This window comes from Microcebus murinus, chromosome 27, assembly GCF_040939455.1.
Source record: "Microcebus murinus isolate Inina chromosome 27, M.murinus_Inina_mat1.0, whole genome shotgun sequence".
In the NCBI taxonomy this organism is placed as follows: Eukaryota; Metazoa; Chordata; class Mammalia; order Primates; family Cheirogaleidae; genus Microcebus; species Microcebus murinus.
In genome coordinates this window covers 18152612-18175218 of record NC_134130.1, presented here as the reverse complement: position 1 = coordinate 18175218, position 22607 = coordinate 18152612, and the positions used below count along the sequence as shown (strand labels likewise).

The window sequence follows — 22607 nt, the reverse complement described above, 5'->3', positions numbered from 1 at the left end:
TATTCTGAAAGAAGTTACTGTTAGGGAGCTAGCAGCTTAGAGGACGTAGGAGATTCTAACGGCTAGTAAATGTTTTATTTCTTAGTTTGGGTGCTACTGATCTGGGGGTGTTTCATTTGTGAACATTTTCAAACTGTAAAATCATGTGTAATTTTCTGTGTATTATGCTGCAATAATTTTAATTGTGTTTTAAAGTCAATTGAAATAGTTCTGTGTGTGGTTATTCCACAGCTTACTACAAAGTTAGACTAGACTTCTTTTCAAACTCATTTTGCATGTATACACTCAGAATATGAGACTGGCAACCTAGATGATGCTATCCACAGCCATGAACTTGGTCCTTTGATTTCTCAGGAGAACCTGTGCCTGTCAGGGGCTGGACCCAGAAACCTGTGGTGCCTCATTTTCTTTTGGCTGTTCCTGGAGCATGTACTATAATGGATGTAAGTTTGCCAGAAGCAAGATCCCAAGGAAATTTAAGCTGCTTGGGGATGACCCAAAAGAGGTTAGTTTACTTCCTGATGTATCATCTCTTTATTTTTCATTGAGAATTGAGGATCGTAGATTAAGTCAACAGTATGACATATTTTGAATCACCAAAATTTTAGCCAAACTGTGAGCACATATAAAGTTGACATAATAACAACCATGTTATACCAAAGTAGATAAAACTTAAGCAACATAAAATCTTCTTATATCTGGCCTTTTATATTTATTCTTTGTTAATTGCAGAGTTTTAGGGAGCTGTCGCTTCAGTGTTAAAACTAACATGAGAATTTACGACCATTCTTTCATCTTTTTAATCTGAATTATAGAAGTTATGTTCATGACAGCCACATTCAGAAAAACTTCTGAGTCACATTTACATGCCATCAGATTTATATACAAAGTCACTAATGAATGCATTCAAGTAACAAAAACGTGTTTAGATTTTAATATAAATCTTCAGTTGAAATAAATGAGCATTGATTTCTCATATTGAAGTCACTTGTTTTTGTCCTGCCTCTAGAATATATATTTCTTAAAATATAATTTGCAAACTGATATCAAATTTAACTTTTGGGCAGCATGCAGTCTAAAATACAGATGCTTCTTGATTTACAATGGTCCCTTGTAAGTTGAAATTGTTTTAAGTCAAAAATCCATTTAATACTCTAATAAATCACCATAAAGTCAAAAAAATCTTCAGTCAAACCAGCATAGGACTGTCTATATGCTAACTGAATGTTAGAAAATCTCAGTATATTTAGCAGTTAGAAATGACCAAAATTTCAGTTCCTCTATACCCCTTATAATCATCTTTTGAATTTTAAATACATCTAAAATGTATACTTAATACCATGGTTAATATTGATGTGTCCTTTTAAACAACAACAAAAATGTAACTATAATGGTAAATGAAAGTATAATAAAGTAAGTACAAAAACTCCTGAAATCATGATATAGACTTTTTTCAAAGGATCATGTTTTCAATAATAAATATATTACTTAAATGTGGTAGACGTTGTCTTCTCATAAGAATATGAATAGTTAATAAACTTAATGACAAATGGCAATTTTGCATGTTGTCATTTTAATTTTCTACACTTGAGGGCTTTTATTAGGTTTCTTGTAAAACAAACCTAGAAAGTAGCTAGTAAAATCCTCCCTCTGTTAGGTAGAAGCTCTCTGCTCAGAGACTTCCTCACCTTACAAAATTCACATCTCGGTCAGGTATAAGTACGAATGGAACAACAGTATCACAGCGTATCATAGCCTGCTGTCTTTACTGTGAAATCTATTCTTCATGACCAGGGTGGCTGGGAGTGTGACTGAGCATCTCTCCTTTCAAGTAAACTCTGTAAAGGTTTTCATGTATACCACCTTCCAGTTCTGAGAATTTAATCCATATTTGAAGTGTCCAGTCATTTTCGGTTCTAGGGAGACATCATTTCAACTTCTGAAATGTAAAATATAAAGATTGGAAATAGACAAATCAGTGAGTGGGGAATGTGACCTCTTGCAGACCCCATGACTTCACTCTCCTGACCCTACCACAAATATAAGCATTTTATTTATAAAATGCCAAGTATCTGCCTGCAAAGTAGAAAATCAATTAACCTTACAAAAAAAAAAAATTCCAAATAGCTAGTTAATACAATGGGTGACATATGGTCTATACTTTTCATTTAGAAATAGTCATTTGTAAGAAGCTGTAGTTACTTCAATAACAAAGGCACTATATATTGTCTTTTGGGTCCAATATGTAGGAAGAATAATCTGATAGTCTCTCTTACACATAGAAAGGATTATTTTTTAATGTGTAGAATTATTTATTATATGCAGGAAGAGAAACTGGAGTCTCATTTGCAAAACTTATCCACTCTTATGGCACCAACTTACAAGAAACTGGCGCCTGATGCATATAATAATCAGGTAAGTTTAAATAAATATTGACACTGATTGTCACAATGGGAAATGGTATCATATTAAGCCATGCAAAACTTTTATCATGATGTAAGTAAGTTCATCTTTTAGCCATTATGAACTAATAGGGATTGGATTTACCTTTACACATTTAAGAATAAAACAGACAAAATATATGAAACAATGGTTTTTACACATAGAACAAGCAGCAGCACAAGAGACAATGATACCAGAAAGAAGGAAAATAAAAAGATGAACTCAGGCTCCAGGAAAGGGAGTAGGAACCAAAACATACTCCAGAATTATCTCTGCATTAAGGAGAGAAAGTTCAGAATTTGGAAAGGTCAAAGTGGCTAGAATTCACAATTCAGAATGCCAGAAAGGAGACAGCTTCATTGAGAAGGGATCTGCACTGGGTTCTGTTCAAGTGTTCAAGCTGAGCTCTGAACAGTGCTTGCATATAAGGAAACTACCAAGGCTAGAGAAAGAGCCACCAAAGAAGCAGGTCACAGGCAGAAGCTGGAATAGTTGTTCATACCAGCCAGAGAGGGAAGACCTCATATAATATACTAGCTATCAAGTAAAGTATTCAGAATTGTATTACCTTGGTAGTAGAAGTAGACTTGGCTGTTCTGGTCTCATGTAAACATGTTTAAAATCAAGACATACAAGAATCAAAATGATTCTAAGTAATTTAACAGCATCCCAGAGCAAAGATTGGGGGGGGGGGAGTTCTAACAACCAAAAAGGTAATATTTATAATAGCTAGCATCCCATCAAAAAATACAAGGCAAACAAGCACTTAAAAACTGATAAAGGAAGTTCTTCAGGCAGACAAAGTAATACCAGCTAGAAATCTAGATTGACATACAGGAAGGAAAAGCATCAGAACTAGTATACATGTAGGTAAAAATACTCTTTTTTTAAATGTCCATAAAAGATAATTTGCTATGTAAAATGTATATTAACAATGCACTATGAGGTCTAAAACATTTGGAAGTGGCATAGAGGCTGGGGAGCTGAAAGTGTGCTGTTGTGAAGTTCTGAGCTCTGTGTGGACTGGGGTATTACCTGACTGCAGACTGTCAGAAGTCAAAGACCTCACGGTAAAGCTTAAAGCAAGCACCACTTAACAAAGTGTATAGCTAATCAGCCAGTAAAGAGAAAAATGGAATCAATCCAAAAAAGTTAAAAAAAATGGAACAAAAAAGGAAAATATAAAACAAATAGCAAGACGGTTTACCTACACCCAGCCGCATCAATAGCCACATTAAATGTAAATTGTTTTTAACACCTCTAACTAAAAGGCAGAACTTGTGACATTAAATTTAAAAAGCAAAAACCAAGAAAACCACTTTATAAAGACATAAATAAGTTAAAAGTAAAAGAATAGAAAAAAAATACATTATGTTAACATCCATCAAAAGCCAGCTAGAGTGACAACAAACAGCACAGATTTATAGCAAAGAATGTTACAAGATTAAAGAAGGTTGTTTAATAATGATAGAAGGGTCAGTTCATCAAAAGAACATAATAATTGCTAAGTAGTTATGCACCTAATAACAGAACTTCAACAGTGTATAAATAAAACAAAAACTGATAGGACTAAAAAAAAAATAGAAAAATCCATGATTATAGTCAGATTTTAATACATCTCTCAATAATTGATAGAACAAGTAGACAGAAAATCAGTAAGGAAATAGAAGACTCAAACAGCACTTTTAACCCATTTGGCCTAGTTGACACAGAACTCCCACCTAACAGAATTAGCATTATATTCAGTGCACACGGATGATCGACCAGGATAGAGTATATTATGTTTCATAAAACAAGCATCAGTAAATTTAAGAAGCCTCAAATAATGTTCTACAACCAAAATAAAATAAAAATCTGCAGGAGGATACCTAAGAAATCCCTAAATACCTGAAAACTGAGCAACATGCTTCTAAACAACATACGGGCCAAAGAAGATACAGGAAACTGTAGAGTATTTCAGGCTTTATGGAAACAAAAAATGGCGTTGAAATTTGCAGGATGGAGCTTTAAAGCCTTTGAAATTAAAAAGATACTTATAGCATTTGAAATATGTAAAGTTTCAAGCTAATAGTCTATGCTTCTAACCCAAGAAACTTAGAAAAGAAGAGCAATTTAAGCCCTAAAAGGCAAAAAAAGGAAAAAAATAAAATGGCAAGAACAGAAATCAGTGAACTACAATACAAAAAATAAGACAATGAATCAGTGAAACCAAAAGCTGGTACTTTGAGACAGTTTTATCCATACAAAAGAGAGAAAGAACAAGTCACCAATATGAAGACTTGCAGAGGAGATACCGTTAAGATCCTACAGACATTGGAAGAAGAATAAAGGCATAGTATTCGTGACTTTATGCCAGTAAGTTCAACAAATTAGATTTTATTTGGGGCCATGATTTCATAGATGTGTCCATATATCAAAAATCATCAAACAGCACTCTTGAAATATATACTGTTTAATGTGTGTCAGTCATACCTTGATAACACTATAAAATAAAAACTTTACTATGTCAAAGTGTTTGCTGTATTTTGTTTCTAGATGTAAAGCACAAAACATTTTTTACAGTTCTAAAAAGTCTAAATACTAACGCATCTTTTTGTCTAAGTGTGAAACTACCTGCTTTTCCCACACACTTTTCTTTTTCAGATTGAATATGAGCACAGAGCCCCGGAGTGCCGTCTGGGTCTGAAGGAAGGCCGTCCATTCTCGGGTGTCACTGCGTGCCTGGACTTCTGCGCCCACGCCCACCGAGACCTGCACAACATGCCGAACGGCAGCACGCTGGTAGGGCTGGGGCAGCTTCGCAGCGTTTGGTCAGAGTCACACGTTGTGTGTAGGTGTCGCTGGACAACAGCATTTTCGTGGATGAATTGCTGTTGCAAGGTGACCTTTGGCATAACTAGCACTTCGATGGTAGCTTGACACCTTCATGACTATTCTGCCAGGAGGATCATGGGCATTTTTAATGCCAATGATTAGGCATTGCCAGTTACAGTTAGCTTCCAAGAAAACCTCAAAATTCAGTGTCAGTTGCCTGGTTGGTTATAATCAGTGAAACACAAAACAAAAACAAACACTCAAAAACCATATACAAGCCAAGGTACCAGCTCACCTTGCAGAGAGAAGCCCAAATGAAAAATACATCATTATCACGGTAACTATGGAAACCTGCCGTAAAAGGTGCAGAGTGCAAAATAGCCCGAGTACATCTCCCAGGAAGCGAACTGGATAGGTCTTGTGATTGGAGGCTGTCGTGAGGGAAGGAAATATATAAGATCTTAGGTGGAGCTGTGTTCCCTGCTGACCAAGTCCAGGGTGTTGCCTTGGGGGGAAAGGTCTGATCCAGGGTAGAGAGAAAGAATGAAAGAGTTCAGGTGAAGAGACTGTAATCAACCTCATGGGTCATCAGTCTGGATCAAGTGTAGTTGAAAAAGATGACCAGTGAGACTTAAGATGAAAAATAGAAGCCAGGCATTAAAGTCATATTCTAGGATGGGAAAGAATTCAGGAAGGTAGTAGGTGGTAGCTGGAGTCATTTAAGAAGCTGGAGTGAAGTTTTTGTTGGGACACGGAAAAGGTGTTGGTTTAATGGTCTAGATCAGAGATTGGACAACTCCTCTGTAGAGGACAAGACAGTATTATATTCTAGGCTTTTGTAGGCCACATGGGAGAGTCTCTGTCACATTCTTTGTTTTGTGAGGTTTTTAAAAAGAACCCTTTGAAAACATAAAAGCCATGCTTGGTTGCTGGCCATGCACACCAAGCTGTGAGGCAGATTGGCCCCAGGCCCTGGTTTGCTGACTCCTGACCTGAGAGAATGAATGAACACGGGGCCTGCTAAGCACCGCGATGTCTAAACCACCACTGGTCATGCATGGAGCCCCTGTTCATTATTGGGAGGCTATGCTAGATTCTGGAAAGCGCAGGAGAGAAGTGATAGCCAGAGCTGTAGCAGGTCCCAAAGATAACGATGTTGCCTTCCAGCAAGGCAGTGGGCGGGGGAAGATGGTTATAGAATCAAGGGGAAGGAAGTAAAATGGAAAGAAGCTCTAGATAAGAAGTGAACGGAGTTGAATATGTATGAGAAAAGGTGACGAGGTGCTCAGATGTGAATTTGGAAGACTTTTGTATAAGAAGTGACAAACTCATTATGTGATTTCATGTTAAAATTATTTATAAAGGTTGGCCTATTATGATCACATTCCTTTTAATGATATCTTTTCATGATTTTATATTACCTTATGCTTGAGGCTATATTTTCTCCATGGATCAGAAATACAAATAGGTGGGGCATAATGGCTCATACCTGTAATACCAGCATTCTGGAAGGCCAAGGCTGGAGAATCACTTGAAGCTAGGAGTTTGAGACCAGCCTGGGCAACACAGCAAGACCCCATCTCTACAAAAAAAAATTTTTTTTTAATTAGCTGGCTGCAGTGGTGTATGCCTGCAGTCCTCGCTACTCAGGAGGTCCAGCCAGAAGGATCACTTGAGCCCAGGAATTGGAGGCTGCAGTGAGCTGTGATTGTACCACTACACTCCAGCCTGGACATCACAGTGAGACCCCATCTATTTATATTAAAAAACAAAAAAATCTTTCATCAAAACCAATATAATTGTAGTGAACAAAAGAAAAAATTACTGTTAAGTTATCAAAACAACTTAAGTAGCTTCTCCACCCCTTTTCAGAGTACCCACTTGAATATGGTGTTATTTCCCAAAAGAAATCCATGAGTTAGGTTTGACAGAGTACAGAGAAGGAGAGAAAAGATAGATAAGAATGAGGTTAAGTTGCATATTCCCTCTCATGATAGAATCTTAAGCTTTTCATTGTTTTAGATTTTTACTTTGGTATCTTGTGGAAATTTCTTCAAACAGTGAATTTCTTACACAGAGGTAGATGTCAGGAGTGAGGAAATTTCTTTGTATACAAAAGTATGAGATGAAGCAAATGTGATGCTACCTAAAACACAGGAGGTCATTTGGTAAAAGAGACATTTAGCCCGTATTTGAAGAGGCTTCACATCCGTTTCTGAAATGTGGAAAGCAGGAGGCTGCTTCCTTTTGGTGGGACTGCTTCTTCCCTTAGAGTCGCTGTGGGTAACAGTTCCTGATAAACTAACAAAGGGAGGGGGAGTAATGTGAACTTCTCTTTATCTCCCTGTACCATTTGGATGCTGTCTTCATCAATAACAGATAGATACGGTTTTATGGTGACGTACAGCTAAGCTGCCAGCACAAACCTCGATGCTGAGCAGGAAAAAGATGCGACGCCCATTCCTTTGGCCTGTACCTGGGCAGTAACGTCTCCCTTCCCTCCCCACCAGGTGTGCACTCTCACTAGAGAAGACAATCGAGAAATTGGAGGGAAACCTGAGGACGAGCAGCTGCACGTTCTGCCTTTGTACAAAGTTTCTGATGTGGATGAGTTTGGGAGTCTAGAAGCTCAGGAGGAGAAAAAACGAAATGGTGCCATTCAGGTCCTGAGTTCTTTCCGACGGAAAGTCAGGATGTTGGCAGAGCCGGTCAAGACCTGCCGACAAAGGAAACTAGAAGCCAAGAAAGCAGCTGCTGAAAAGCTTTCCTCTCTGGAGAACAGCTCAAATAAGAACGAAAAGGAAAAGTCAGCCGCAGCACGCACAAAACAGACTGAAAATGCAAGCCAGGCTAAACAGTTGGCAGGTAAATTTAGTGTGAAGCACTGCAGATATATGTTAGGGGACGCTTGTATTGAAAGTGAGCACTGCTAATTTTGTACGGTTGCACCAATCATGGTCTTGGTTTTGTGCCAGAATCCTCTGTAAAGTAGCGCGGGCCAGGCTCTGCTCCCAGAGATGGTGATGAAACAGTGTGCCGTCAGTTCAGCTGGATAGAGAAGTTTGGATTTCCTTCTATAATAAACAGCAGAGTTTTTAACAGATTAATGATATGGTGAATTAATCTGGCAATGGCAGGTAGACCAAAGTAGAAGTAGAGGAGTTAATAGTTTGGAGACAGACGTAATAAACTGAGAGTGCGGTGACAAGATCTCAAAAATGATGCAAGTTGAGTTCTTCCAAAATGAAAAAATAAAACAATCGATACATTGGTGACAACACATTAGAATGAAGAAGAAAAATTTAAGGATGACTCCAAAATTTTAACCCTACACTAAGTTGGTATTTTCTTTCCATAGCACCTTGCTTTATATGTCTACAGTTAGTATTATAAAAAAATCCAAATTTTGAAGACGGTGTTGGCCTATTAACACAAGAAAAAACTATATCTTTTAAGTTAAGTGCACCAGTTTGCTTAGAACCAATCATCTTTGGGTCACAAAGTCCAATTTCCTTACTGATTCATTTCCAAGCTCAGAGTAACTAAGGAATTCAGAACAATATGCTAAAGATACTTAACACGTATTTGTTGATTGGTTGATTTCCACTAAGAAGCAAATCCTGTTCACCCCCTGATATCTGCTTTAGGTTGGCTATGAAATATAATCAGATAGAACTTTGTCTTTCTTCCCTTCTAAGTGGTTTCTGCAGATACTAATCACTTCAGTTCTCAGAACTGACAGTGCATTTCCATCTATTTGTTCTTAACTCAGAGGACTTTTTTTTTAAGTGAGGACATGAAACAGAAGTATGACTTTTAACAGTTTCACTTGCAAAGCTGAAAGTTTCTTTAAAGTGTTATCTATAATTATGTAAATTTCCTTTCTGGAAAGAAAATATACAAGATTATGCTTTTTCTGTTTAAGTGAATGTCATTCTTTTTCTGGTAACATTCCTGAACCTTCTGTAACAAATCTTATGTTACTTTATTTTAATTATGTAACTGAGTCTGTTACATACCAGGCATTGGAGAAATAAAGCACAATAAGACATCCCTCCCCTTCTAGGAGCCCAGCAGTGGGGGTGGGAATGGGGCTAAAACCAGGCAATTACAATACATTATGGCTACTGCTTTATCACATCTGCACTTGCAGTGGGCACTGAGAAAGCACTGGAAGACGAGGTGACAGGAATCTTCCTTGAGGAAGGGACGACTAAGCCGAGCAAGGGCTGGGAGGAGGGTGCTTCAGGCAGAGGCATGTTTAGAAGCTCTAGAGAAAGTGGTGCTCTCAATGGGATGGCTTTGGAGGTTTATGATGTCTTTCTTGACTCGCTGTTGTAAGTTCTGTACTTTATTTCTGATGCTGTAGACACAGACAGTCATGCTGGGCAGTGAGCATGGCCCCAACTTTGCTCTTGTCCTTGCATAGTGGGAATTGTGTAATCCTGGTGGTGCTTCTCACAGATGTTTAAGCATCCTCACTAGCCTTCATAGAACAACTATCCAGCATGTCTGTTCCCACTCTCTCTTCCTGTCCACAGAACTTCTGCGACCTTCAGGACCAGCCGTGCAGCCGCTGCAGAAGCAGCCCCCGCAGCCCCCGAGACCCCAGCAGCTCCAGCTGCCTGCGACTGGTCATGCTCAGTCCGAGGCTGTCAACTCTTACGCTGCTTCTGGATCCACCGGCCCATACATGCGATGGCCCAACCCAGTTAGTCCTTATCCCGGCTCTTCACACGCTGCTGCGGATATTTACGGGGGTGCCAGCTCTGTGAACCTCTATTCCACCTCATCCCACACCGCAGGTTCATATTTAAATTCTTCTAACCCCATGAACCCCTACCCTGGGCTTCTGAACCAGAATAACCAATATCCGCCATATCAATGCAACGGAAACGTGTCGGTGGACAACTGCTCCCCGTACCTGGGCCCCTATTCTCCCCAGTCTCAGCCCATGGGCCTGTACAGGTACCCAAGCCAGGACCGTCTCTCTAAGCTCAATCTGCCCCCCATCCACGCACTCTACCAGCCACGGTTTGGAAATAGCCAGAGTTTTGCTTCTAAGTACTTGGGTTATAGAAACCAGAATATGCAGGGAGATGCCTTCAGCAGTTGTACAGTTAGACCGAACGTGCACCACGCAGGGACGTTCCCTCCTTATCCCACCCACGAGTCGGACGGCCACTTCATGGGGGCTGCCTCCAGGGCCCCTCCCAATCTGAGCAGTGCAAACGTAGACTATAGAAATGGCGAGCATCACCCGTCTTCTCAGCTGCCTCACAAGCACAGCGCAGCGCCGGGCGTGCGCGGCAGCCCTCTTCACGCCCTGCGTCCGCAGAGCAGGGACAGCGACTCGCTTCCCCACGCGGCGAATGGGCTGTCCCAGGTGCTCCCGGCTCTCAGCCACGACGGCCCCGCCTGTGTCCAGGGCGGCGCGGCACAGAAACCGCACGAGGCTCCCGGCGCGCAAAAGCAGCCGCCGGCGCCGGAGGAGGAGGAGGTCTGGTCGGACAGCGAGCAGAGCTTCCTGGACCCCGACATCGGCGGCGTGGCCGTGGCCCCCACGCACGGCTCCATTCTCATCGAGTGCGCCAAGCGCGAGCTGCACGCCACGACCCCGCTCAAGAACCCCAACAGGAACCGGCCCACCAGGATCTCCCTGGTCTTCTACCAGCACAAGAGCATGAACGAGCCCAAGCACGGCCTGGCCCTCTGGGAGGCCAAGATGGCCGAGAAGGCCCGGGAGAAGGAGGAGGACGGCGAGAGGCACGGCGCGGACCACGCGCCTCCCAGGACGCACGGCAAGAAGGCGCGGCGCGAGCCCGCCGAGCCGCCCGAGCCCGCGCACCTGCGCTTCCTCCGGTCGCTGGCCGAGAGGACCGCGTCCCTGACCACCGACTCCACGGTGACCACGTCCCCGTACGCCTTCACGCGGGTCACAGGGCCTTACAACAGATACACTTGACGCCGCCCTCGCCGGCTACCTCGGCGGGAACCCTCCGCTCACCAGCGAAACCGAGCGGTCGCACCGCAGCACTTAGTGTCCGCCACGCCCGCGGGCGGAGGGGCACCGGGAGAAAGACCAAAGCATCCTATGCAAAACGCAGGTAGGGAAAAAGTGTCCTGCAATTACATTTTTCAACACTGGTTCTATTACTGGACGAGATGGTAGGTAAATGTGATTCTTTTTCCCCCCTTACAACTCTACGCGTCTGTGACCACTTTGAACAATACCGAGGTTGCATAGTGATGGAACGCAAATCAGCAAGTGCTGGAGTAGTACAGGGACAGGAATCCTAACTTACCATCTGGTGCTGAATACACGATGTACTGAAATACTGGAATTATGGCTTTTTAACATGGCAGTTCTTACTGTAATCTTAATATTAACTTTTATTTATCAGAATAGCTACAGAAAAACAAATGAATAGCAGCAAAACACTGAATTGTTTGGATGTGCTAAGAAATGGTGCTAAGAAAATGGTGTCTTTAATAGTTGAACATTTAATGCCTTTCTGTCATCAGGACGCTGTCAGCGTCCTCCAGTGCCCTTGAATGACGGGTACCTTTTCATCCAAGCTTTTATCGTAACGACCTATTCTTACACAAGCTTAGTTTTTAAGATGTGGACATTTCAAAGGCCTCTGGATTTTGGTCATCCAGTGAAGTCCTTGCAGGACGAAAAACATATATATGTACATATATACACAAACGTATGTATATGTGCACACACGTATATGTATAAATATTTTAAATGGTGTTTTAGAAGCACTTTGTCTACCTAAGCTTTGACAACTTGAACCATGCTAAGGTACTGAGACGTTTAAAAAAACAAGTTTACTTTCATTTTAGAATACAAAGTTGATTTTTTTTAATGAAACAACAAAAGCTTTTAAAATATTATTGCTTTTAGCCATGTATCTGCTGATGAGCAATTGTGTCCATTTTTAACACAGCCAGTTAAATCCAAAACGGGGCTTGCTGGATTAAGGGAATACTTCAGTCCACAACACGCGTTTTCTGGTGCTCATCTCACATGTTATACTGTAAAACAGTTTTATACAAAATTGTCTGACAAGTTCATTGCTCAAATATGTATAGTTTTAAGGATTTTCTATTAACTGCAGGTAATCATTAGCCGCATGCTATACTGACTCAACAAAGCTAGTTCACTTCAGCCTGTGCTGTTTTGTGGATCTGTCTGCTCCTCAGAGAACTTTCTGGCAGCCTGTTTGTGTGGATAATTATGTACATTGTGTCATTGTCATTTCTTAGCGTAAGTGTCCTCTTTACTGGGCAGATGGAGCAGACTGATGCCTGCATGAGATTAAAACACAGGGTTAGTTCCACGTGAATCTGTTGGTTAAAAAAGAAACAACAAAAAGAAAAACAGGCAGCTGGTTTGCTGTGGTGGTTTTAAAATCATTAATTTGTATAAAGACGTGAAAGAATTGTATAGTAAATTAAATTGTAAACAAAAACTTTTTTAACACAATGCTTTAGTATTTTAGTACTGTAAAAAAAATTAAATATATACACACATTTATACAGATAGAGATGGATATGGATCTGAAGCGGAGCTCACATCACGACGGTGCTACTCATCCCGCCACAGATGTGCGGTGATGTGCGCTGGGAATCCGTGACAGGCTCAAGTGGTGTTCCTATTTGTCATTTACCTCAACACTAGCTTGGCAATAGGGTCTGGAGCTGAGGGTGAAAGCTCATAGCATCGTGTGTGCCATCATTTTTTCCAAGTCTTTTATTATTATTATTATTAAAAACATACCTTTTTTCAATACTTGATTTCTTAGCAAGTATAACTTGAACTTCAACCTTTTTGTTCTAAAAATTCAGGGATATTTCAGCTCATGCTCTCCTTATGCCAACAATGTCACCTGTGTTCATGTAAGAGTTTTGTAGGTTAATAAATATATTCTTTGTCAGGGATTTAACCCTTTTATTTTGAATCCCTCCTATTTTACTTGTATATGTACTGATGTAACAAACTAATTTTGTAAATCTGTTGGCTCTTTTTATTGTAAAGAAAAGCATTTTAGAAGTTTGAGGAATCTTTTGACTGTTTTAAGCAGGAAAAAAATGCACTGAGCTGATAAAGGGAAAAGGCAGGAGTTTGGCAAGTGGCTGTTGGCTAGAGTCTTATCTCTCTAAATAAAGCTTTGTTGATCCTGTACTCAAATACAGGTACATACTCCATGAGAACTTCCCCAAACAGGCAAAACACCTAGAGGTATGGTGTACAGTGGACTGTACAATTACCTTTTGGCCTAAGTACATTTTAGCTTCCTAACATTTCAAATAAACTCTGCATCAAAGGAGGCCTTTAGGTTTAATTGGTCAAATCTTTATAAGATGGATTTTGTCCTTTAAAAAAAAAAATGAGTGTTTGGCTGTGTCCAATTTACAAACATTTCACAAAATGTTTTGCTTGCAAACAAACCACGGGATTGTAATGTTTTACATATACCATAATATCGAACCTCATATATTTGGTTTCTGTTATCCACTGTCATTTGTCAAACTGCTGGCCAAGAAAAGCAGGAAGTATAGTTTGGGGGGTGAGGGAGAGACAAGGTCAGGAGGAGGAGAGGAAAGTGAGTGGCAAAACTGTAAATATCAGATCTGTACTTGTAACTATCAAACCTGCCTCAGTTAGGATGAATTGGGAAGCAGAGCTACGACTTGCTTATATAGGAATATCAGGTTGACTGTATAGCCATACTTGAAAATGCTTCTGAGTGGTGTCAACTTTACTTGAATGAATTTTTCATCTTGATTGATGCACAGTGATGTACTGCTCACTTCTAAAGCTAGTGGTTAACTTGTGTAGGAAACTTTTGCAGTTTGACACTAAGATAAGGAATTTCTGTGTGCATTTTTCTATGCTTTATTTTTTTAAGCTTAGTTTCATTTCATTTTCATGAGATGTTTGGTTTGTTTATAAAATCTGAGGATGGTTATAAATACTGTAAGTATTGTAATGTTATGAATGCAGGTTATTTGAAAGCTGTTTATTATTATATCATTCCTGATAACGCTATGTGAGTGTTTTTAATAAAATTTATATTTATTTAATGCACTCTAAGCACTGTCTTGCTGAAGTTTGTTTTACTGCCTGAATGACTGCCACCTTGCTGAGAACAAAGGGAATGAAAAAAATTGGTTTTTAAAGATATTTTTGAGGCAGTTATTATTAAACTATAATGTCTAAATAATTAAGACCAAAGTTTTCATCTCTTCCTTTCCTTTGCCTCATGCTAGGAGGTTCTGTGTTCACTGACCGCTCCCCGGCCGACGGCCCCTCCCGCCCGAGGAAGCACGCGCTGCTTTCCAGCTCTCCCCGCCCGCCCGCTCCGCGCAGGCACGGGAGCCGGGAGCGGGGCGGCGGCGCTGCCGTCCTTCCCGGCCGTGCGTGAGGCCGCGCTGGGCTGAGCTCCCCGCTCAGGTCTGCGGTCCTCTTCCTGCCTTCTCCAGGATAGGCACCTCTTCCCGCCCTGCTGTCAGAGCAGCAGGCAAGAGGCGGGGGGACAGGGCCTCGGAGGCAAGTGACATGTCCTCGCCAGTCCCACGCGGCTTCAGAACTGTCCTCGACTCTACCCATTGTCTGCCGCGTGAACCACCCCGCGCGCTCGGCCCAAACCCTTCTAGAACCGTGGAGATTTTGATGGGAGGCTCCCAGCCCTCCGCCCCTTCCGGGATTGGCAGAAAAATCACTTTCATCATGCATGAAGTAAGGGAATTCCCTTTCTCATATTTTTCTGTAGTCTGCTTGGGCCAAATTTGAGTCAAATAGTGAAACCCGGGGAATGCTTTAGTAGTCATTAGTGACCTTTGAGCTCACTGCCTGGGAGCTTCCTCCAAGACTCTGCTCCAAGCCAGGCTATTAGAAGAAACATCACTGTTAATCACTTGGGCGCCCCGCGGAGGAGCCCACGGCGCGACCCGAGGGCGCACAGCCCGGGCCTCGGTCCCCAGCCGGGCGCTTTTACTTTCGCGGCGTCGTCTCTGCAGCTGCAGAGTGTGCGTTCAGCTAGTAAGTTACTACGGATCTGGGACCTTTTAACAAGTCCTTCGTAGGAGTTGCTATAGTTATTTTCCTAAAGCTGCCTGCAAAGTGACGCAGGCTTTCAGTGCTTCCGAGCTTCCCGTCCCAAGGGCAGAGCGGGCGCGCGCCCGGCCACGCAGGCGGGCGGGAGCCCCGGGCCACGTGGTTAAAAAGCGGTGATTAATAACCTGGCTGTGTTCGTTTCTTTAAACTTCAACCCTCTGGGCACATTGTCAACCCTCATTTCACTGCCCATCTATCTTCTGGCTGAAACTTGGGAACCTCCCGCTCGTGACCTTCGCGAGTCTCCGAGGCCCACGAGGAGAACGGAGGGCTGGAGACGGCACTCCTGACACGCCCTGGCACGCCCTGGCCGCTCTGGCACGCCCTGGCCGCTCTGGCACGCCCTGGCACGCTCTGGCACGCCCTGGCACGCCCTGGCCGCTCTGGCACGCCCTGGCACGCCGTGGCACGTCCTGGCACGCCCTGGCCGCTCTGGCACGCCCTGGCCGCTCTGGCACGCCCTGGCACGCCCTGGCCGCTCTGGCACGCTCTGGCACGTCCTGGCACGCCCTGGCCGCCCTGGCACGCCCTGGCCGCTCTGGCACGCTCTGGCACGTCCTGGCACGCCCTGGCCGCCCTGGCACACCCTGGCACGCCCTGGCACACCCTGGCACGCCCTGGCCGCCCTGGCACGCCCTGGCACGCCCTGGCCGCCCTGGCCGCCCTGGCCCCCGCAGGCGCCGGGGCGAGCGCGCTGCAGGCCGCGGCGGAGCAGGCAGGCCCGCGGCCCCAGCCTGCGGGTGGACCTGAGCAAGGGGCAGCTGGAAGTGACCGCTGAGCCGCGTCGCAAAGCCGCACCGGCCCCTCGCCTCCCCAGAGTCGCGGAGAACGCGCTGCGCAGCAGGCTCGCACGCAGCCGCCGCCGCGCCCCCGCCTCGCGTCCGGCTCCGGGCCGTTGCGGCTTCGCGCAGGCGCCCGCCTCCTGCCGCGCCTCTGCACTCCGCGTGGTGACCAGACTCAGCCCTAGGCCCTTATTCAACCAGGAACCTACTCCTCCAGTGCTGAAAATTCTAAACTTGTTTTGTTGGCTTAACCACTTGGGCCCGGCGCTCACCGGCGCGCCCCAGCCGCCTCCCAGTCCCCACGGTGGTCCGCGCTGCGTGTCGCCGCGTCCGCTCTGCTCTTGTGAGGCGAGGAAAGCTTGAAAGCACTGAAAGCTCGTGTCACTTTACAGGCAGCTTTACTGTCATGTAAATCAGAATAGGTAACATATACATATGTGTTTTCATCACGTTATTTTTAAATGTTCACAATTTTATTTTGATAAATGAAAAATCAGAAAAGTCCTATCACGGCTGTCGGCTACAGTCGCTGTGCGCGTTCATCTGTGGCTGTCGCCTACAGTGGACGCTGGTCCCGAAGTGGTTAAAGGCCATCTGGAAACAGGAGGGCTGCGGAGCGGTCCTGCTCCCGTGCTGCGTGGGAGGGCAGCTGCGCTGCACCAGCCGCCCCTAGCTTCAGCCACCGCCAGCACGTCCCGCCCTCCCGCTCCCCTGAGAAATACGCCACTAAGCTGTCCAAGAGGTGAAGAGCTGCTTTCTCTTGCTTTTAGGGCATGGATATGGCACTGCTCTTCTTGAAATTCTTCTTTGATTCAATGTATTGAATGAGCATGAGCATTCCTTGTTGAATCTCCCCTTCTGTGCCATGTTCCCGTGCTGTTGTGAGTGCATGGAGATCCATTCTGCATCCACACGTATTTGGGCAGAAACAATACTGGTGATTGAACAGCAACGCATCGCATGAGTGTCTTCTTATCCCACTTCTTATCCTACCATGCACATAATTTTTCCAAGCAGTCAGTGAGTTTTGCTGGCTTCTTCAGGAAAACGCAGATTTTCCTGTAAGAGACATGGTTTCACACTATCGCCCAGGCCAGGGGTAAAGTGGCCCAATAGCAGGTCACTATAACCTCAAAGTCCAGGGCTCAAGGGATGCTCCTACCTCAGCTTCCTGACTAACTAGGAGTATAGGTACCCGCCCCCACATCCAGCTAACTTTTGAATCTTTTTGTAGAAACGAGGTCTTACATGGTACCCAGGCTGGTCTTAAACTCTTGGCCTCAAGCCATCTTCCCACCTCAGCCTCTCAAAGTGCTGGGATTTCAAGCATGAGCCATCCCAGCTGGCCCCGAATGTGGCTTTAATTAATTCATTAAAAGCTCCTGGAGTTTCATCAGCTAGAAGGAATGCCAATGTAGACAAATGACACATTTTTAAACTGAAGTGTGTGTTGTTGCTGTATCATGGGGCCAATCAACTCATCTCAATTGTCCAACAAATAAATTGGGCTGAATGGAAAAAACTTCATTGATAACATCCTGAAATTCACTTATAGAAACCTTGATCACATCTAATTTTAAATCTGTAAGTACAGTTTGTAGATTCAGTTAGACTTTAGGGATTTCAGACTTTAGGGATTTCAGACTTTACTTAGATTTTAAGGATTTGGGTCATTTTGGGATTACAGCATTTGGAGTTGTGTCTTTTGGAATCAGGATTGGCTCTGTAGACTAGATGTCCAAAGACTGACCTTGAGTTAATGTTCAGAGATTGAAAAGTGGCTTGTGTGAGTAAGGAGGGAAGGGACAACTCAAGAGTAAGTCCTTGGACTTGAAAAGACAAAATTCAGAACAGAGCAGCCAGAGTCTACAAAGTAATACAGAGACGTGTGTTTCAAACCGTATTCCCTGGGTGTAATCTACATTCAGGGCAGTGGGGAAAATAAAACGCATGAGAGCGCCAGCCTCCTCAGGAGGCGGCGACAGGAGGCGGAGCCGTGTCCCGCACAGGGGCTGGGCCAGCTGGAGGGAGCAGGCGCCCACGCAGCTGGTCAGCGGGACGCACCGGAGGACCTGCTCCCGGGGGGAGGCTCGAGGGCCAGGTGAGGTCTGGGCGAGGCTGAGGGTAGACGGGCGCCCGAGGGCCCTCTGTTTGAGGAACGCTCCCTCCGGCAGACCACAGAACAGGGCCCTTCTCTGGACGGGGCTCTCCCATTGTTTCCAGTGGCAATCGGAGGCCATCTAGGCAAATTTTGGCTTTAAATAATTGATTCCCAGCTCTGTTCTTGGGTGAGTCACGTACGATTCTGACGCAATTTCCTCATCTTCAGCAAATGGGAACGGCAGCCTGTCCGTCCGGGGTGGGCCGAGCCCGGGAGGGCGGCGGTGGGCTGGCGAGTCTGAAGCGCACGGAACCCCTGGCGACCCACCGTGGCCGCAGGAAGTAGAATGGAAACGCGGTGGCCAGGAGAAAGGGGTCTTTCGGAAAGAACCAAGTCAGCAGAAGAAATGAGCAAAGCCGTGGCCCCAGCAGCCCCGAGAGTGAGTGTCTTTAAAAGCAGCAGAGAGGCGAAGGGAGGAGCAGAGTGTCAAACGCACGGAGGACGCTCGTGACCCCAAAGCGGGAGGCTGCAGCGGACAGAATTAGGCAAAGGGACTAGAAGACGGAGGGCACGATGCTTTTTTCCTGCTGAACCGAGAAAGTGAAACATCTAAACCAAGAGTTAAATGTTGGCCAAATCGAAAGCCAGCCAATAAATCATTGTTTATTTTTACGAAAAACTTCAGGACAAGTCGGCGGCGTTTGGTGACACGCCCATTTGGTGACCGCATTTGGTGACCACATTTGGTGACATCGCGAGCAGCGTCTGCCGTGCAGTGCGAGCGGACGCCTGCCTCCTCCCGTGCGGCCTCCTGCGGCCGGAGCCCGAGCCCGAGCCGGAGCCGGAGCCCGAGCAGGAACCCGAGCCCGAGCCGGAGCCGGAGCCGGAGCCCGAGCCCGAGCCGGAGCCGGAGCCCGAGCCGGAGCCGGAGCCGGAGCCCGAGCCGGAGCCGGAGCCGGAACCCGAGCCGAAACCCGAGCCGGAGCCCGAGCCGGAGCCGGAGCCGGAGCCCGAGCCGGAGCCCGAGCCGGAGCCCGAGCCGGAGCCCGAGCCGGAGCCCGAGCCCGAGCCGGAGCCGGAGCCGGAGCCGGAGCCGGAGCCCGAGCCCGAGCCGGAGCCCGAGCCCGAGCCGGAGCCGGAGCCCGAGCCGGAGCCCGAGCCGGAGCCCGAGCCGAAACCCGAGCCCGAGCCCGAGCCGGAGCCCGAGCCGAAACCCGAGCCCGAGCCCGAGCCGGAGCCCGAGCCGGAGCCGGAGCCGGAGCCGGAGCCGGAGCCCGAGCCGGAGCCCGAGCCGGAGCCGGAGCCGGAGCCCGAGCCGGAGCCCGAGCCCGAGCCGGAGCCCGAGCCGGAGCCGGAGCCCGAGCCGGAGCCGGAGCCCGAGCCGGAGCCCGAGCCGGAGCCCGAGCCCGAGCCGGAGCCCGAGCCGGAGCCCGAGCCCGAGCCCGAGCCGGAGCCGGAGCCCGAGCCGGAGCCCGAGCCGGAGCCGGAGCCCGAGCCGGAGCCCGAGCCCGAGCCCGAGCCGGAGCCCGAGCCCGAGCCCGAGCCGGAGCCGGAGCCCGAGCCGGAGCCCGAGCCGGAGCCGGAGCCCGAGCCGGAGCCGGAGCCCGAGCCGGAGCCGGAGCCCGAGCCGGAGCCGGAGCCGGAGCCCGAGCCCGAGCCGGAGCCGGAGCCCGAGCCGGAGCCCGAGCCCGAGCCCGAGCCCGAGCCGGAGCCGGAGCCGGAGCCGGAGCCCGAGCCCGAGCCGGAGCCGGAGCCCGAGCCGGAGCCCGAGCCCGAGCCCGAGCCGGAGCCGGAGCCCGAGCCGGAGCCGGAGCCGGAGCCCGAGCCGGAGCCGGAGCCGGAGCCCGAGCCGGAGCCGGAGCCCGAGCCCGAGCCGGAGCCGGAGCCCGAGCCGGAGCCCGAGCCGGAGCCGGAGCCCGAGCCGGAGCCGGAGCCCGAGCCGGAGCCGGAGCCGGAGCCCGAGCCCGAGCCGGAGCCGGAGCCCGAGCCGGAGCCCGAGCCCGAGCCGGAGCCGGAGCCGGAGCCGGAGCCCGAGCCCGAGCCGGAGCCGGAGCCCGAGCCGGAGCCCGAGCCCGAGCCCGAGCCGGAGCCGGAGCCGGAGCCCGAGCCGGAGCCGGAGCCCGAGCCGGAGCCGGAGCCGGAGCCCGAGCCGGAGCCGGAGCCCGAGCCGGAGCCCGAGCCGGAGCCCGAGCCCGAGCCGGAGCCGGAGCCGGAGCCGGAGCCCGAGCCCGAGCCGGAGCCCGAGCCGGAGCCCGAGCCGGAGCCGGAGCCCGAGCCGGAGCCGGAGCCCGAGCCGGAGCCGGAGCCGGAGCCGGAGCCGGAGCCGGAGCCCGAGCCCGAGGCGGAGCCGGAGCCCGAGCCCGAGCCCGAGCCGGAGCCGGAGCCGGAGCCGGAGCCGGAGCCCGAGCCGGAGCCCGAGCCGAGCATTTCAAGACTACAGAAATGGAGAAGGCTGGCCGTTGGCCCAAGGAAACTCAGGAAGAAAAAAATACATTCCTCTTTCTGAACGGCGTTGGAAACAGCTGGGAACTGAACACAGGAAATCCCTGGCTGAGAAATTTTGCCTCTGGGGAAAATTTCCACACATGCAACTCATGACTTAACAGAGAAATCTAATTCCCAGCCAGGGCTGATTCCAACGAAGGTCACCCCACACACAAAGGAATGGAGAACAGCGGCATGGAGCTGCCCTCGGGGGCCCTGTCCCCGCGGCTGTCAGATGTGGCTGCGGACAGTCCTTCCCCGCTTCATCCCGAGACCCAAGTCTAACAGAGGCCGGGCGCCAGGTCCACTCCTGTCTCCTCCTGGCCTCTGGGTCCCCGAGACACCCTGTGGTGACAGAGGACAAGGACCTAAATGAGCCAGTGTATACACAGTTCAAGACAGCAAAGAGGCCCTGGGAAACTGGTCTATGGCCAGGTGCAGGTCGCTTTGCGACATTCATCCTTAATCAGTACCACCCCGCCCTTCCTGCTTGACCTAAATGCACAGCCATTTAGAAGGTTCGTTTTTGTTTTTGTTTTTTGTCTTTTCTTTTTTTCTTTTGAGACAGAGTCTCACCCTGTTGCCTAGGTGCATGATCGCATTAATAGCTCACTGCAGCCTCAAACTCTGGGGCTCAGCCACCCAGGTAGCTGGGACTGTGGGACTGTGGGAACACCAGGTCTAAAGGCAGGGTCTCGCTGTGTAGCTCAGGCTCAAAAGTTTCCTAAAGGAATCTTATAGGTGAGAGACAAATAGTGTGGTGATCAATATAAAGTAGACATGGTTCACTGAGAGGCCTGGGTCTACAAGAGGGTTTCATCAATTACAAGCTTGTTATTTACTAGCAAGTTATTGAGCCTCCTGAGAGTTTATCAGTGAAATGGGAAAATGATACCTACACCTCAGGGTACTGTTGAGAGGGTTAAGTGAGATCACGCATGCATGTCAGTTCTTTGCATAGACATTTCTCCACAAGACATACAAATGACCAATAAGTACAAGAGAAAATGTTCAGCATCACTAATCATTGGGGAGATACAAATCAAAGTCACAATGAGATACCACTTCATACCCATTAGAATGGCAATTATAAAAAATTAATTTAAAAACCAAAGCAGAAAACAACAAGTGCTGGTGATGATGTGGAGAAATCGGAGCTCTCGTGTATTCTTGGTAAGAATGTAAAATCGAGCAGCTGCTGTGGAAAACAGCATAGTGGTTCCTCAAAAAATCGAAAGCAGCATAACTATTTGATCCAGCAATTCCACTTCCGAAAGAACTGAAAGTAGGGACTCAAACAGATACATGTACACTCATATTCATAGCAGCATTATTTACAATAGGCCAAAGGCAGCAATAATCTAATTATCCATCAACAGATACACAAAATCTAATATTTATATACAATGGAATATTATTTAGCATGGAAAAGATGGAAGTGCTGACACGAGCTACAAATTGAATGAATCTCGAAGACATCATGCTGAGCAAAATAAACTAGACACAAAAGGACACGTTGTGTCATTCCAGTTCCGTGCTGTAACCAGAGCAGCCAATCCGCAGACCGAAAGCAGAACGGTGGCTGCCAAGGGCTCAAAGCAGGAGGAAATGGGGTCTTGGTATTTATTGGGCACGGAGCGTCAGCTTGGGAAGATGAGAAGCTTCTGAAAACGAATGGTGGTGATGGCCAACCAACAATGTGAATATACTTAATGACGCTGAACTGTATAAATTTGGTTAAAATAGCAAGTGTTGTACATATTTACCGAAATTCAAAACAAACAAAAGAAGGCCTGCGCTGAAAATATGATCACTCTACGACCACAGACCTCATCGTCCTTTCCCCTGCACTTCC

At 47.1% G+C, this 22607-nt stretch overlaps 1 protein-coding gene across 1 annotated transcript in view; it reads left to right on the top strand.

Annotated features, from left to right (window-relative positions):
• The window catches only part of TET2 (tet methylcytosine dioxygenase 2), a 141497-nt gene extending 127135 nt beyond the window's left edge, over nt 1-14362 (top strand). Inside the window, exons 7-11 of the mRNA XM_020284514.2 lie at nt 355-505; nt 2326-2415; nt 5086-5223; nt 7767-8121; nt 9798-14362. Of these exons, the coding sequence (XP_020140103.1) occupies nt 355-505; nt 2326-2415; nt 5086-5223; nt 7767-8121; nt 9798-11221 (2158 nt within the window). The 3' untranslated portion in view covers nt 11222-14362. The remainder of the gene's footprint in view (nt 1-354; nt 506-2325; nt 2416-5085; nt 5224-7766; nt 8122-9797) is intronic.
• Nucleotides 14363-22607: the final 8245 nt, after the last annotated feature.